The 17,897-nt window shown below is 40.8% G+C and overlaps 1 protein-coding gene across 3 annotated transcripts; it reads left to right on the top strand.

Annotated features, from left to right (window-relative positions):
- The first annotated feature begins 424 nt into the window (after positions 1–424).
- Positions 425–17,265, top strand: tbc1d13 (TBC1 domain family, member 13). Of its 3 annotated transcripts, none has more exons than XR_013099448.1 (13): positions 425–570; positions 3,000–3,073; positions 3,167–3,207; positions 3,777–3,838; positions 4,966–5,065; positions 6,279–6,361; positions 6,435–6,594; positions 7,876–8,086; positions 8,189–8,352; positions 13,783–13,943; positions 14,519–14,576; positions 14,660–15,137; positions 16,549–17,265. XR_013099448.1 is itself a non-coding variant. In XM_004561885.3 (12 exons), exons 1-12 carry the CDS (start codon positions 548–550, stop codon positions 14,723–14,725), a joined length of 1,203 nt encoding a protein of 400 aa, XP_004561942.1. In that variant the 5' UTR covers positions 425–547; the 3' UTR covers positions 14,726–17,265. The 3 variants fall into 3 exon arrangements, 1 of the variants encoding a protein (XP_004561942.1); XR_001341876.3 differs by having other exon boundaries at positions 15,471–17,265; XM_004561885.3 differs by having other exon boundaries at positions 14,660–17,265.
- The last annotated feature ends 632 nt before the right edge of the window (positions 17,266–17,897 follow it).

Here is a 17,897-nt window from a genome sequence, read left to right as displayed (position 1 = left end):
TCCTGATGTATGTGATGTATGTTTTGTGTCTGTAAAGCAAATTCCTGCAATCAACTACCTACATCTTATCTCTCACTCACTGCGCTGCAAAAACAGAAAGATCAAACAGTCGTATTACAGATGGTGTCACATATTTGTGAATCCATAACTACGTGTATTCAGGCATCTTGGCATGCAGAGACCCTGCAGCTGTTGAGGGGAGGACTGTCAGCGGGAGTGTATTTATGTCAGATCTATGCCAACATTTGTCAGTTACAAAGAAAGGTTTGGGCAGTAATTAACTGTCTTTTAATTTATTAATTAAAAGCTCAACTCGGACCTCAAAAGCTTTACTCAGAATGTATTCTCTGGAATAAATCTTCTCGAATTCTTCCGTTTAAAAATGTATTACTAACTGGTCTGCAGGAGGCAGCATTGCAGCCGACAGTGCATTTACCTGTCGGATTTCCTTGGTAAAAGAAGAAGAGAAGTAGGAAGACTTCCCTGTGGCCAATAATTCATTCCTCTTTGGAAACAGTTAAAGGAAAGCACCGTCTCCTGCCTCGACATGTCTACAGCGTACAAAAACAGGTGAGAGGCATTCAAATCTCTGCCCTCGTGAGGGATATAGGGCGCGCGCACATACTGAAGCTGTTTATTTCAGCAGCTAGCCTCCAAAGCGTAGAATTAGCATTAGCAGCCCCGCTGACCAGACACGAGCCCAGTTACAGCCGCTGGAACACGCGCATTGTGAACGCTAATATGGGTTTTTCAGCTAAAAAAAGAGTCACCGTTAGTATCGCAGATGGAAAGCGCGCAGGGTGCTTTGTAAACTCAAGTATTCAGGTATTATGCTACCTCCGTGTTAGCACATCAGGTGACACAACTTCCTCCACTCCCAAAAGGCTAACAATTAGCCACTGTCCGGCTAACGGTATGTGCTGACTTTGTTTGTGTCACCGAAAGATTGACAATAAATCAGCTGTTCACACATAAACACTAGACCTGAACGGAAATTCAAACACATGTGCTTACTACAAACGAACCCAGCCCTCTGACCTGATAACTGCTCGACAAAAAGACCTTAATAATGCCTTTTTATGGGTTTTTTTTCTCTTTTGCTTTTTCTTTATTGAGCAAATCTTTTTCGTTAACAGTACATATTTTACAGAAGCTGACAATATTACCATGTCTTTGCTGTCAATGTAATAATCAAATCTCAGAGTAAATAGAGCCAAGTAAAGACTCGAAAACGATGTAAACACAAGCTGAAAATTTGACAGAGGAAGGACTGTTACACAAATGGCAGATTCTTATAATAGGAAAAGCAGGGTGTTTTCTGTTTAAAGTTTCCTTTAGATTTCAGGGAAAAGGGCCAATGGGGCGAATGTAGTAGGAAAAATAGTTACTGAGAAAACCCCCAAATTTGTTAGAAGAAAATAGCAAATTTTGGAGGGACAAATGGGAACATTACAAGGAAATAATAGGAAGAATAATAGGTCTACAAGGAAGAAATGTTTAATTTCTGAGGGAACAATAGCAAATTTCTGTGAAAATGTTGAGGAAATAAAACAAAATTAATAAGGAAATAACAGTCAAATTCTTGAGGTGGAACATTTTTGAGGGAAAAGTGACACATTTGTGGGGGCGGCATCAGTTTTGTTTAAATAAAAGGCACATTTCTGAGTCAAAAATACACCCAAGTGAGAAGAAAATGGAAGATTTAAGGGAAATAATCAACTTAGAGAGGAAAAATGGCAAACGTATGGAGAGAAAAAAACCCAGATCTGTGTGAGGGAGGAACAGAGGCAAATTTGTGTGGACGAAATGGGCAATTATACAAGACCTGGTAATATAATGAGAATAAATGGAAAGTGTACGAAATTACATTTATTTACATCTGATGAACAGATATGTTTTCTGTGCTTTAAAAATGGCTCAAATATTTACATCTTAATTCTGGGTTTAATTTTTCCTGTGGGAGATCGGCTCAAACCTCTTTGGGGAACGGCCGTCATGGCATCGCTCACTATTAACACTAGGGCTGCACGATTTTGCATAAAATGAGAATCACGATTCTCTCACGATTCTCTTTTCCAGTATAAATATTTATTGCACTTATTAGCTGCACATCAACTTCGTAACAGTTGAGACTGAACATAAAAACAATAAATAAACATAAAAACAACAAATGTCTCAGGTTTTGTTGTTGCCGCAAAATGTTGTACTGCTTGAAATTCCGTCTCCACCGTTGCTCGACACTGCGTGTATAGAGCAGGTAGTGCAACAATAGAAAAACAGTTGCGGGACGGCACTGTGTAGCGTTTGTCTAGGGTGTTGATCATTTTCCTAAATCCCTAGTTTTGCACAGTGTTGATGGGAGCCATATCTTTGGTCAGGTGATAAGTGATAGCCTCCGTAATTTCTTTGTGCCTGCGGGAGTTCGACGTGTATAGGGAAGCGCTGTATAAGGTTCCCGTTATTGATGTTTGGGTGGTTGACCGGGACGGATTTTCTCCTGTCACTTTCTCGTCATCCCTGACTTGCTCTCCGTTGTTTTTCCCTGCTAATTTTAGCATCACACGGCACAGCTTCTGTATCACGTGGTATAAGGCTCCGCCCTTGTCATTTGTTGAGCAGGAAGAGTGAGCGCTTGTTTTCATGCAGATTACGTCCCGGATCAAAATGCGGTACAATCGTCGTCGTCTTTTTTTTTTCTCTCTCTCTCTTTTTTTTTTTAAATCGTTGTCATTTGGAAATGAGATCGCACATAAGTATGAATCGAGATCGCGATTTTCTAACGATTAATCGTGCAGCCCTAATTAAGACTTTTCAGTCGGGATTGAAAAGTGTTAATAGTGAGCGATGCCATTTCCCCATCTTCATATTTGACTCAGAGACAAGAGGCTGTCATCAATCTTCTTCTAAAATTCACTCTCTCCTGTTGTCTCTCTAACTCTGGTGAGTTAACATTTGGGTCAGAAATGAAACTGGCTCTAATCTCGCCTCCTTTTTTTCAGGATACAAGAGTTCAAAGTTGCCTTGGCTGAAGAAAAAATCAACTTGAAGACACTGAGGGAGCTGTGCTTTAATGGTAACTGGATTTTTTGAAGGGGTGGGACTGGTAATGTAATAGTACAATATTCTGTTAAGCTTTACTGACGGAACCTTTCTTTATTTAATGCAGGAATCCCTTTTGAAGGAGGCATACGAGCGCTGTGCTGGAAGGTGAGTCGCCCTGCCTCATGGGACCATTTTAGCTTTAGCTGGTTGTAATTGTATAAACTGGCGTCTCACTTTACAGACAAAAACATACCAGCAGACTCAAAGGTGTACTTTGAGGAAATGCCTCCAATACTTTATTACCTCATACTGTGAAAAGATGTGCTGCCCTTTTACGGCTGAACACTTTACAGTTTACTGGGCTGTTGGTGTCTAAGACAACTAACAATATCAGGGAACTGATTTTCTCTCCGTGAAATATCCAAACTCCAGGAAACACGGAAAAAATGCTGTCTAAGAGTTTCACTAATAGCTGCTGATCTGTTGTCTGCACTTTCTTTTTAATACTACAGCTTGTGTCTACATCCCTGCTGACACATGACACTTCCAACACTCCCACCACATGAGACCAAACTACAGACTGTATATAAAAGCTGGACATAGCCTCAGTGATGTCACCCAGTGGTTTTGGAGTGTGCAAGGAGCTTTGATCTGTTTGTAGGAGTGAAACAGCTTTAATTATGTTTTTAACACAGAGCGTCGTTCTTTTTGTGTTTTGTTTACCTCCTTCTCAGATCCTTCTTAATTACCTACCTGTTGATCAGACCCAGTGGGAGTCTTTCCTGAAAAAGCAAAGGTAAGTGGATCAGTTTAAAGCCCGATCAAAGAGCTGGTGCTTTGATTTTATTTAGGAGAACCCTTGTTTTGTGTCAGCTGCTCTGAGTCTGACTCACAAAACCTGATGCTGCTTATTATGATGCATTATGGTTGAAGTCGCAGCTCTGTTGTGGTTTCCTCTGTTTCACATGAGAGCACTGAGACCCAGTTTGGTCTTAACCACTCTTTCCTTCTACTGGGGTAATCAGTGAAATCTAAGAGTGTTGAAAAAGGACATTTTTAGTAAATGAATATGCAGCCTAAAGAAGATTGTCTTTTCCACCTCTGATTATTTAGATTTAGCAGTAAGTCTGCTCTGTGAGCTTCCCGATGTTCCATGTGCATAGATGGAAAGCTGGAGGCTTCTCGATTCTTATTCACTTTAAATGTGCCGAACTCACGAGTGGCCACACTACACTGTGGTTCTTTTGCTCTGTTTTGTGAATGCTGCTTAATTTGAAAAGATGAGTCAACCTAATTTTAAATGCTGCGGCTCAGTTGAGTAGTTCTTAAACTTTTTGCTTCACTTCAGTAGCTGGAAAAGGACACACAAGTTTTATCAGTCATCAGCAATCCAAATACAAGGACCCAAAGTAATCTTAAAACTTTTGGCCAGAGGGGCCGATGGCGCGATATGGCAGCCTCGCTTCTGTCAGTCTGCCCCAGGGCAGCTGTGGCTACAACTGTAGCTGCCTCCACCAGTGTGTGAATGTGAGAGTGAATGAATAGTGGCATTGTAAAGCGCTTTGGGTGCCTTGAAAAGTGCTATATAAATCCAATCCATTATTATTATTATTATTATTATTATTATTTAAAAAAGGTGACACATACACAGGGGGAAAAGCAAGCAAACTCAGAAGGGAAACGCTGACAAATTTACAAGAGGAAAAACTGTAGAGTCATTTTTCTTTTAGAGTTTAAACTATTTAATCAGTCAAACTTGTCAAAGAATAGAAAATCTAAAAAGAAACTTTATTTAACTTCAAAAACAGGACGTGAATCCTTCCATGTGATTCACTAATATATGAGAATCTGATGTGACTAATCAAATTCAGTGATTATTAATCAATTAATGTATTCTTTCCTTTTCTTCCATGGGTCTCACAGAGAGGTGTACTCCCAGTTCTTGAAGGAGATGATCATCCAGCCCGGCATTGCCAACGCCAACCTGGGCCTTTCCAGAGAAGACGTGACGATGGAGGATCACGTGAGTCATCCTCTGTCGTTCTCTCTTCGCTGCAGTGACGAGCTGAAAGAAATAATGAAACCAAATTGTGCTATGAGTGATAAATCGAAATGAAAATTAGCATCACCTCCCAACAGTTATACAAGTGTCAGACTGAGATAAACAGTGTGGATTCTCCTGCTGAGTGCCATTAAACTGTGTCAGGTGAATATAATTACAGAGTCTAAAGTTGTAAAACACTCACTGCTGCCGTTTTCAACTCGAGCACTCAGCAAGCAGGAGTTTGGTCTGATTCTGTTACAGATCTTTAGCTGAGGTCTGCATAATAAAGATTTTACTGGACTCGCAACATTAAATTTTATGGCTTGGCTTCATAAGGTTGTGCTTGAGTGAACCTTTAAACGTGTGAGTACTGAATAATACCTTTCACTTTGTGACTGCTGCCCACACTGGGCACAGACTGTGTGCAGTAATTTATATTTGCACGATGGCACACAGTGTAGCATAAACTAGAGCTGTTACAGAGGCTTTTTAAACAACCAAATCCATCACAATGAGTGCCTACCATGAATTAATTTGGGGGCGACTGTGGCTCAGGGGGTTGGGAATCGCATCTGTAACCGGAAGGTCGCTGGTTCGATCCCTGGGCTCTCTGTCCTGGTCGTTGTGTCCTTGGGCAAGACGCTTTACCCTACCGCCTACTGGTGATGGCCAGAGGGGCCGATGGCGCGACATGGCAGCCTGGCTTCTGTCAGTCTGCCCCAGGGCAGCTGTGGCTACAACTGTAGCTGCCTCCACCAATGTGTGAATGTGAGAGTGACTGAATAGTCGTATTGTAAAGCACTTTGGCTGCCTTGAAAAGCGCTATGCAAATCCAATCCATTATTATTATTATTATTATTATCATTATTTATCACTCATATGCACATGGCTGTGCTTCATCTGTTTGACTCTAAAAACGTGGGAGTCAGAGTCTGAAGTGATAAGAAGCCAAGTTATCTCCATGCACACAGTGCACACACGCAGCAGCGTGATTCTGAAACTGTCGGATTTATATTTTGAAGTCACTTTAAAGTCAAATTTGCTCTGCAGTCAGATAAACGCTGAAGAGATGTACAGCACGTCCTTACAGATCACAGAAATATAGATCACCTTCTCCTGTGGCTCTTTGTCATGAGCCACTTGTCTTGACGAGTTTGATTGAATAGTTTTTATCTGATCTGATTCTTTTCAGCCTCTGAATCCAAACCCTGACAGCAGGTGGAACACCTACTTTAAAGATAATGAAATTCTGCTGCAGATCGACAAAGACGTGAGGTAAACACCTTTACCAGCTGTTCTGTTACTTCTGTTAAATAACAGTAATGTGAATGTGAGTGTTCACCTGCAGGCGGCTGTACCCGGACATGGCGTTCTTCCAGCGCCCCACAGAGTACCCCTGTCAGCTGATCCTGGACCCTCAGAACGACTACGAGACACTGCGTCGCCGAGTGGAGCAGACGACGCTGAAGGCACAAACGGTGAACTGCAACCGCAGCGGGGTCACCAATGTAAGCCTACATCCAGGGCATGAATGCGATTGTGGGGTCCAGCTCAGTTTTGCTGATTCAGGCCCATCTGTCGAATTTTGACTTTTCTGCCCCGCTTACAGTACAAACAGGTTAGTTCAGGTACAGTGACGCGCTGAAACAAAACCATCATCCTGGTATTAACAGCAGGAAGGGTTGAAGTTACTCACACGGCCTACATCAAAGCTGACACCGGTACAGCTGAGAAAAGAAAACAGTTAATGACTAAGAATTCATCTCATTAGAAATGTAATAGGAATGTATAACTTATGATGGAATGATGATGGCCATCGTCAGCTATTTACATTCGTTTGTTGTACATGACTTTTCTGTAAACATTTATCCACCTATAAATCACAGACCTGAATTACTGCTTAATTACTGCAACATTACATAAAGTTTTTAAAACTACACGTTTACACAGTCACTTAAAGAGGAAATGGTGCAGCATTTTTCTACAGGTCAGGCATTTTAACCCTCAGGTTAATATCTGTAAAAGGGGTTTTAATTAACTTAGAAATTTAGATGTAAATGACTGAAAGGGCAATACTTTACCTCAAAGGAATGATCGTGGTTCTTTGGATAATATCTAGACAGATTCCTCTCTCTGCCGTGACCGTCTTTCAACCTCAGTTAATGGTGAAAAATGTAGATCATGTCCTGTACCAGGCAGGAAATAAAAACTTGGCAGTTGTTAAAACTTAAACCCCCTGATGACTGCTAAAACGTGCACATAATGTGTAAACGTTAAGTTTGAGTTATGTGCAGAAAAAGTGTGTGTTCACAAAGCAGCCTTGGTCACACAGTTTGTGTGTACAAAGAAACGGTAGTTTTATTCAGAGGGCAGCAAGATTATTTATGTAGTGGAGAAACCCTGCTCATGTGGATATGACTAATCAGCATGAGCACCATGTCTCCATTTGTTTCACATCTATTTGATATTTGGTAACATTTACAGACATAACTGGCATAAATCAGGTGTTTCCTTCGCCAGTAAACGATAATAACATGGGCACATGTCTAATTGTCATTAATAGCATGTGTTCTGTGATAATAAGAATATTTTATGTGTTTGGCATATTTGCATTACAGTTTTGTCTGTTAGCATAAAAAATTAGAAGCGGCGTTAATCCTTGCTTCCATGTGATTGGCTGATTAGATATTACTGTTGCTATGCAGTTGTACAGGTGTGCCTAACAAAGTGGCCATTGAGTGTATGTTACTTAAAATCTGTTTCGGATCAGCTGTGTCTTGTTTTCTCAGGTGAGTTCACCTGGAAAGGCGCTGAACCTGTATCCATCTAACGAGTACGAGGTGCTGCCCAATGGCAGTGAAGCCCACTGGGAGGTGGTAGAGCGGATCCTCTTCATTTATGCCAAACTGAACCCTGGCATCGCCTACGTCCAGGGCATGAATGAGATTGTGGGGCCAATTTACTACACGTTTGCCACAGATCCCAACAGCGAGTGGAAAGGTTTGTAACGTTTAAAAGGGGAAAAAAGCTTACATAAACTCTGTTTTCCTTTTGGTGATTTTTTTTTTTGTTTGTTTGTTTTTTTACTGCGGCATCTCACAGAGCACGCTGAGGCAGACACCTTCTTCTGTTTCACCAATCTGATGTCGGAGAACAGAGATAACTTCATCAAGAGCCTGGACGACTCTCAGTGTGGCATTACCTACAAGATGGAGAGTGTGTACTCCATGCTCAAAGACAAAGACATGGAGCTATATCTTAAGCTGGTAAGGTTCACCTTTAACACATTTCTTGTTCCTTCCACTAAACACAGACGCAAACAAGTATTTTCTTCAATAACTCAATTACCAAATTGACTTGAATATGCTTTGTAACCAGGGTTTTAATAGTTTTGCAATTTTCATTAGTTTTTATTTTTATTTAGTTTTGACTTCAGATTTTCAATTTTATATCAGTTTTAATTAGTTTTTACCAATTGTTTGCTAGTTTAGTTTTTATTTTTTTGAAAATCCTTAGTTTCAGTTTAGTTTTGATTAGTTTCAGTTATAGTTTTAGTTGTGTTTGCAATAATTACGTGCAGCAAAATCCCAGTTTCATCATATCAGTCATGCTCTTCTGCTTATCCTTGGGTATGTTGCTATTCCAGCTACCATACCCTGCACCCTGGACAGGTCGCCTGTCTGTCGCAGGGCTAACACGCAGAGACAGACAACTCACATTCCCACCTATGGGTTCTTTAAATAAATAAATAAATAAATTAGGGCAGATGAACAACCATTGATACCAGGCAACTATAAAATGTATATCTTGGCCCCAATGAGACTATTAACTCTTGCAGCACCGGGTGTTCGTAATTTTGGTTCAAGTGAATTGATAAACTTTTTGAAGGCAGTTGACTCACACAGTTATGTAGACATCCCAGTCCTGTTGTCTCGGGATGCATCACGCTGCCTTGCCTGGGGTTAGCTTCTGTTTTCTGGGGATGAGGGTTGAGTGTGCTCCCTTACCTTCTCAAGGTAAGCTAGGTTAGCCTTCTTGTGTGAGCTTTTCAAGTGCACTTTAAGGTTTGTGGGATTTTTTTTCCCTTTAGAAATGTCCCTCATAATTTGTCTCTTTCCACTACAAGACAATTGCTTTATCCAAAACACAGTCATATTCAAAGTAATCCCAAATTGGACTCAGGCGCTTTCTCCCGACTTTTCCTGACATGATTCTGCGCGAGGACGGAGCAACACAGACGACTCGACTAACATACTGCCACCTGCAGGCATAATGAGACAGCAAGACAAAAATCTGGAAACTCAACTTCATTTTCACTCTTGACTATTGTATGACACGCACACATCAATGAAAACTAAACACATTTTTGTTATGAATTCAGTTAATTTTAGTTAGTTTTGTGAACACTCATTACAGTTTTAGTTAGTTTTCCTTTTTTGTTTTTATTTCTGTTAATGAAAATGTTTTTTCACTTCTAGTTTTCGTTATTTCGTTAGTTTTCGTTAACGATAATAACCTTGTTTGTAACAGAGCTGCTTCCAGTCAGCCCTTTTCCAGTTTCTCTTATTGATAAGATACTTTAAAAAAAGTAGAAAAGATCTCTCCTGTCCTTCCTCTTGTAGGATTTAAATAATTTTTGTCGGACAGTCAGCACTTTTCATGATGTTTCTTTTCAAGATAATCGCCTGTAACTGCTGTGATTCTTGGCTGTTTGACAGACTTTCTTCTCACTCATCAGGAATTTATTTCCTACAAAGCAGCAAAACAGAAACTCCCACAGGTTAAACTGGGCTGACCAGATACGTTTAAAGCCTACTGACTCTGTGAGAGCTCATGTTTAGAAATTCAATCAAAGCAACTTGTAATTTTCATGTTAGATTGTATGTAAAAGATGATGATTTTTTTTATTATTATTATTATTATTCATTTATTTTTTGGTAAGAATCAACCTCTGGGAATAAATATCAAAGCCAGTGCTGCAGCACCACAAGCTAATTTCTCTCGTGGTCTCTTGATGCTGGCTCTAAAAGCGAGTTAGTCCCCATACAGGGAGTGCAGAATTATTAGGCAAATGAGTATTTTGTCCACATCATCCTCTTCATGCATGTTGTCTTACTCCAAGCTGTATAGGATCGAAAGCCTACTACCAATTAAGCATATTAGGTGATGTGCATCTCTGTAATGAGAAGGGGTGTGGTCTAATGACATCAACACCCTATATCAGGTGTGCATAATTATTAGGCAACGTCCTTTCCTTTGGCAAAATGGGTCAAAAGAAGGACTTGACAGGCTCAGAAAAGTCAAAAATAGTGAGATATCTTGCAGAGGGATGCAGCAGTCTCAAAATTGCAAAGCTTCTGAAGCGTGATCATCGAACAATCAAGCGTTTCATTCAAAATAGTCAACAGGGTCGCAAGAAGCGTGTGGAAAAACCAAGGCGCAAAATAACTACCCATGAACTGAGAAAAGTCAAGCGTGCAGCTGCCAAGATGCCACTTGCCACCAGTTTGGCAATATTTCAGAGCTGCAACATCACTGGAGTGCCCAAAAGCACAAGGTGTGCAATACTCAGAGACATGGCCAAGGTAAGAAAGGCTGAAAGACGACCACCACTGAACAAGACACACAAGCTGAAACGTCAAGACTGGGCCAAGAAATATCTCAAGACTGGTTTTTCTAAGGTTTTATGGACTGATGAAATGAGAGTGAGTCTTGATGGGCCAGATGGATGGGCCCGTGGCTGGATTGGTAAAGGGCAGAGAGCTCCAGTCCGACTCAGACGCCAGCAAGGTGGAGGTGGAGTACTGGTTTGGGCTGGTATCATCAAAGATGAGCTTGTGGGGCCTTTTCGGGTTGAGGATGGAGTCAAGCTCAACTCCCAGTCCTACTGCCAGTTTCTGGAAGACACCTTCTTCAAGCAGTGGTACAGGAAGAAGTCTGCATCCTTCAAGAAAAACATGATTTTCATGCAGGACAATGCTCCATCACACGTGTCCAAGTACTCCACAGCGTGGCTGGCAAGAAAGGGTATAAGAGAAGAAAAACTAATGACATGGCCTCCTTGTTCACCTGATCTGAACCCCATTGGGAACCTGTGGTCCATCATCACATGTGAGATTTACAAGGAGCGAAAATGGTACACCTCTCTGAACAGTGTCTGGGAGGCTGTGGTTGCTGTTGCACGCAATGTTGATGGTGAACAGATCAAAACACTGACAGAATTTTCACGACCATAAGGCGCACTGTGCTAAAAGGCGCAGTCTCAGTTATGTGTGCCCTTACTGTATTTAACACACACATAAGGCGCACTGGACCATAGGGCGCATACAAGTACCGTATGCGTATTTAAAAATAAAGCGGGAGCAAACCTGAATTCGGTACCTTACTCACATTTCTATTGCCGGTAATCGTCATCATCAACAACACACAAGTATACAAGTGTGCGTATTTAAAAATAAAGCAGGAGCAAAACAAAGTTTGGTACTCACATTTTTATCATCAATCAAACCCATCAAAGTCCTCATCCTCTGTGTCTGAATTGAACAGCTGCGCTAAATCTCCATCAAACATGCCAGGTTCACTGTCTTCACTGTCAGAGTCACTTTCCGTGCCGTGCGGCTCCTCGGAAACGATGCCGGCTTTTGCGAAAGCTCGAACAACAGTGCCAGCAGACATGTTAGCCCAAGCATCTACAATCCATTGGCAAATTGTGGCGTAACTCGCCCGGCGCTGCCTTCCACTCTTAGTGAAACTGCGTGGAAAAAACCACCTGGTCTCCTTACATACACCTCCCTCAGCCACTCTTTCATCATTTCCTCATCCATCCAGCCCTTTTCATTTGCCTTAATGATGATTCCTGCTGGAAACTTCTCTTTAGGCAAAGTCTTTCGCTTAAAAATCACCATAGGCGGCAGTTTCTGTCCATTAGCATGGCAGCCAAGCACAACAGTAAAAGAAGACTTTTCGTGCCCCGTTGTGCGTATCGCTACCGTGCTGGTCCCCTTCTTCTCCACAGTGTGACTCACCGGGATGTCAAAAGTGAGCGGGACCTCGTCCATGTTTGTGATGTGGCTGGGCTGGATGTTTTTGTCGCCGATGTGTTTGCTGCAGTAGGAGCGGAAGATGGCCAGCTTTTCCTTATAATCCGCTGGAAGTTGCTGCGCTACCGTAGTCCTGGTCCGGATGGAAAAATGGCACCGTTTCATAAAAAGTGAAAGTGAAACTGCTTTTAGCCGAATGGTGACCGTCGAAACGCTTCTCCCGCTCGCTCTTTGCTCGATGATCCACCGCTCGAGTCTTTCCTCCAACTCGGGCCACCTCGCCTTATGTCCGCGGAAACTCAGCTGCGTTTTCTTGACAGCTTGTTTTCCAGCTTCCTCCATTTGCGAACCATCGATTCGTTAATCTTAAATTCTCTCGCCGCTGCTCGATTTCCATGTTCCTCCACGTAGCTGATGGCCTTCAGTTTAAACTGTGCTTCGTAAGCGTGTCTCTTTGCCATTTTCAGGGTTGTTAAAACAACGATGTCCTGCATAATGCACATACCTGTTCTTTTATACAGGTATGTGCGATTGTCCCGGTATATACGATCAACGCCCACACTTCACCCTTTAACGTTCTCATGGTGTTCTCTACTACGTCCTCCTTACAACACATAGGGCGCACCGCGCTATAGGGCGCGCCGCACTTTTTGAAGAAAATCGAAGACTTTTAAGTGCGCCTTATGGTCGTGAAAATACGGTATATATTTTTTTTGTTAAGTTGCCTAATAATTATGCACAGTAATAGTCACCTGCACACACAGATATCCCCCTAAAATAGCTAAAACTAAAAACAAACTAAAAACTACTTCCACAAACATTCAGCTTTGATATTACTGAGTTTTTTGGGTTCATTGAGAACATGGTTGTTGTTCAATAATAAAATTATTCCTCAAAAATACAACTTGCCTAATAATTCTGCACTCCCTGTAGACTCCCGGGTTTAAATGTCCAACTTTTCAGCAAAAATAAACACCTTTACAGCTTCTAGAATGTGACTGACAGGTGGATGGTGACACATTCATCTGTAGCTGCTAGCTGTCTATTAGGTTTCACCTCAGCTAACTGGAGTCTCAGAACTGGACCTCTGGACTGTATGGTGTTTGCATCTTCTGGGCCAATTTGCTGAGGATAGGCCTAGCAGACAGGTAAAAACTGCAGTCAAGACTGAAACTGTAGACCTGAGCGAAATCCAAATGGATACTAATAAACCTTCCAACTCCAAATAGATCTGGTGACAATGGCTGCCTGGGTGTGAGCCCACTGGGAAGTATTCTGAGTTACTTTCAACAACCCAAACTAAGCAGTTTCTGGGCAATACACCTAGTGCTCCCAAAGCAGCACCCATAGGGCATACTTCTAATTCACTGTCAAAATATTAAATTTTTTTCTTGATCAGCTGCAGGTGCAAGGAAAAAATAAACAGCCCTTGGAATTACCAAGATATCTACCGGTACTTTGATTATTCATAAATTCATAATTAGTCATAATTATAAACAAACACAAAATCAAAACAAATCAGTACTGCTGTGTTTTCTTTCATTTATGGAACAGCTTCATGTTCTCCCTGCAATAAAAATTTTAAAAAGTAAAATGCAGATTAAATTCTTGTTTAAAAATTGTTGCATTGACTTCCTGTGTGTCTTCCCCCCACAGGAAGAGCAGAACATCAAACCACAATATTTCACCTTCCGCTGGCTCACCCTGTTGTTATCTCAGGAGTTCCTCCTGCCAGATGTCATCCGCATCTGGGACACACTTTTTTCTGACCAGGACAGATTCCATTTCCTCATCCTGGTCTGCTGCGCCATGCTCATGTGAGTCTTTCAGACTGGATTGAATTTATTTCAGTTATTTTTATATGTCATCAATTGGACATGATTCTCCTGAGATTTTTAGAGCCAAATACAATAACTTTAGTTTACTTTAAATGTATAAATACAAACATGCAAGCAATCCAGGTCTTTGTCTTTAAGACATGACTCTAGTTTTATTAATTGATCTGTCATCTTCATAATTATAATTGGGTATCATCTGCATACAATAGAAACTGTGTTATTTTCTAATAGATTACCTGAAGAACGCGCACAGAGCATGAAATGTTAATTATTCAGGTGTAAAAGACTATGGGCAGACTAGGCTTTCAAAGTCCGAGTCAGGGTGCTATTTAGCATTACAGTGTTCTTTGCGAAGAGGAAAAATGACTCGGCAGTCTTTGCAGAAGTACTTGAGTTTTGTGTGAATTTAGAAGTAGGCATTAGTTGTCTTGCTTCATAGATGGATATAAGTGGGTGTCATCTGCATAGAAGTGTATGCACTTTCTTTTTTTTGTTTTTTAAATAACATTTCCTAAGGGAAGCATTCACACTGTGTCAACTCCTCCTTCTCACAGACTTATCCGGGATAACTTATTGGCTGGTGATTTCACAGTGAACATGAGATTACTGCAGGTACAACTCTAAAGCACACAGTGTTCATGTTCAGACATGCAGCTGATGCTACAGGGATTAATTGGGCTGGATATGTCTTTCAGGATTACCCCATCTCAGACGTCCACACCATCCTGACCAAAGCCAAAGACCTGCAGGATACATCCTAACCTGGTCCTCGTCCTCCCGCCTTCTCTGGTCACGTGTGGTAGGTGGGAGTCTAAAACAAAAAGGAGAAAAAAAAAAAAAAACAACAAAAAACATTTGTCATGTCAAATGTGTTGTGGATGGACCTGACCAATGAAGAGTCTGCACGGATGTTGGGGACAGCGTGCAAAACTTGGGAGGACATGCTGAAACTTCCTCGAAATGAGTGGAGGATGGAGGGGTGCCTTGTGTCATAATGCATTATGGGAAAAGGCTCCCTTGGTACGTGCCTGTCCTGCTTTCTCAGCCATCTCTCCCGTGGAGACAAATGAAGGTCTGTAGGGAGGCGGGGCCACAGTAATCCTACACTACCAATCGTAACCACATGTTCAACGAAGGAGCCAAGAATTCAAAGGAAACTCCCACTGCGATCACGTATGTAGTCCGATTGAGTTTAACTGTGTTGAGCAGTATGTGCATGTTTGTTCTTCTAAAAAAAAAAAAGTTAATTTTCAATGATTTTTGCTGATGTAAGAAACATGTATGCCTTACCTTTTGAAGGATGTGAAATGGGAGATGGCATTTCTGTGTATATATTCACTCTGACATCAGAAACATGAAGCGATAGTTTCCGCCTGTTATCATCTCAGCAATGCTTTCTAACCTTTTGGAGAATCACAGCAGAAGGAAACTGCTGTTGAAAGAATGGTGTTGTTTTTTCATACTGAACACTATTTTCACAGCAGTTTTATTTTTTTCTTCCTCTAGCCCAAAGAAGCAAGTCTCACAACTACGTTGGGACCAATGTGCACTTAATTTTAATAGTAATGAAATATTAACAGTATGGTTTAGTGAAGTTCTTAATTTTTGATCAGCAATCAGTCCAGCTTCTGGAAATTGCCAATGTCATCGACCAATCGGAGGAAATGTGTGAGGAGCTAAAATAGCTTGTTTGAGACAGAAGGATTAACTGAGCCCAGTGTAAGATAAAGAAGGATTATTCTTATCTATGAATCATGCACAGTTGCTCAAGTAACTTAAAATGAAAAGAGGGTGTTTTTTTTGTTTGTTTGATGTTTTTGGATAGTGAGGAATTATCTTTACATAGCAATGCATCAACCACACAGCTGCCTTTTAGGCAAACTTTCTAAAAGTTGGCATGAAACACTTCTTTTCTCCTCTTCTTTACAGAGTGCAGTTGTTCAGTCAGAAAGGAGGCTTGGCTGTTTATAACAAAATAATAGCCTTGCTAAATTTAAGTTAATCACTTTTGGTTTAGACTGATGTTGTTCAGTGTGAAAACGGCATCCTGGCTCATTGCACTTTTCTCTTCTGATGTGCACGTCTGTGTCCAGCCTTGAGCTTGTAACACGTCAGTGAGGAGAATCAATGCAGAATCAGAAAAGAAGCGAACTGTTGAAGCTTATTGAGTGATGACGCTCATATGAAGGCACTCTGTGTGGATATTTGATCTGAACACGAATGAAAAGAGGTCATTCTAACTCTAAGAATTTGTAATGTGGCCCTACATGCACAGGCCCAGGGCCATTAAAGTGCAGTGTTTATCGTCTTTACAAACACTTCTCAGAAGTTGGTTTGGGCATTAAATAATCTAAGCTTTCCCTGTCTGCTTTTTATTTTCTGCTTCTAAAAATTAAACCTAATCTTCCATACTATAGAAACATTACTTTTCTTCATTTACTTTTACCTACAGTCTGTAACAGTGCTGAACTTTGAGGAAGTGTTAAGTTGCTCTTTCACTTAAACTGAAAAGATTATTCTTGCTCAACTTATCATAATGAATCAAAGTGGACCTGTTCTTCTTTTCCTGTTTCCTGTCTCATAGTTCCTGCTCCAGTGGTGGATGTTCATATTAAACACGGCCAAAGTTAACAAATAACAAGGTCAGTGTACAGTTAGTCCCTCTGACACCAAAGCTCAGGCTGCAAAATGCTCCAAACACTCATTTTTTTCCTTTCTACTTTTGGACTTGCATGAAGTCACAGAGAAGGGACGTCCCTAATACAGTCATGTTAAGCACAGACGACCCACACACTTCAGTTGACAAGGGGCAGTCAGTCAGAATAAAGTTGGCTTAAAGGGGGAGGAGCTAAAATGGCTAGCTTGAGATCTAAAGGTCTGCCCCAAGGCTCCGTGTAAACTAAAGAAGTATTATTTTGAACTGTGAATTATGCAAAGCTCCTCTTGTAGAGTTCAGGAAAAAACTGGAGCTGGAAATTACAACAATGCATCCACTTAAATCTAAAACCAGTAAAATCTCAGAACCTGAGAAATGGCTGTTTTGTTTTAGTTTTAGTGACCGCTTTTAACTGTCAGACTTAATATAACACTAACTGTTAATCTAACAATAGCTTCATATGTAGGGAAAAATTTATGAATTACACATAAACTGCTTTAACACTTTGAGACGATAAAGTCAACATTTGTGAGAAAAAGGTGATGAGGTGAATCCAGATAAAGTTTTTCCTGATGGGGGAAAAACACAAATCTTCTTGCAAAATTATGACTTTAAAATGTCATTTTGGCTTCTTTTTTTTTTTTTTTTTTTTTAAAGAACAAAAAAAAAAAAAAAAACTTTAATGCTTAACTTTTTTCTTTAAATATCACTCTTCTTTAAACCTGCAATGGCCCATACATTCTGCTGTAAAAGTGATCGTAAGGTGTTTTCCCACCAACGCTGTTTAGTCTGTTTAAATCGAGGATGTGTGAACATGGTGATCACAGCAAATCAACCACACCGAGACCCTTTGGAGGTGGTCACGCTGCGGTTCGTTTATGGTGGCTAAACCAACTACTAGATATACGCTACAAGTCTGAGCTAAAAAACTTAAAAGAGTAATATAAGGTTGGAGTCACAGTACAGACACATCTGGTCGCTGAGTGGACCGAACAGTTCACTTGTTTTCATCTCTGTGTGAAAACAGACCAAAACACAGGGAAAATCTACAAGTTTACAAACTCATCACTTATTTAGACCAGATTAAACGAACAATAGGTGTGAAATCCCCCTAAACTAACAATAGAAATCAATATTTAGTCAAGCTGGAGATGGTACGTCGCACTTTAAATGAAATGACAGATCTCCCAAAATCTGTATTTTCAGATTGTCTCAAATAATCTGAGCTGTTTTTGTGTTTTTATTAAGGAAAACTGGAATCATTTTTTTCTGTACAA

The sequence above is a fragment of the Maylandia zebra genome, linkage group LG7, assembly GCF_041146795.1.
Source record: "Maylandia zebra isolate NMK-2024a linkage group LG7, Mzebra_GT3a, whole genome shotgun sequence".
Lineage (NCBI taxonomy): Eukaryota > Metazoa > Chordata > Actinopteri > Cichliformes > Cichlidae > Maylandia > Maylandia zebra.
This window is presented reverse-complemented; position numbering and strand designations above follow the sequence as displayed.

Excerpts from the sequence above, each read along its gene's own strand:
- tbc1d13 (XM_004561885.3), top strand. The coding sequence starts at position 548 with ATGTCTACAGCGTACAAAAACAG. Across the intron at positions 6,362-6,434 it reads CAGATCGACAAAGACGTGAG|GCGGCTGTACCCGGACATGG; the intron begins GTAAACACCTTT and ends GTTCACCTGCAG. Across the intron at positions 8,087-8,188 it reads TCCCAACAGCGAGTGGAAAG|AGCACGCTGAGGCAGACACC; the intron begins GTTTGTAACGTT and ends GGCATCTCACAG.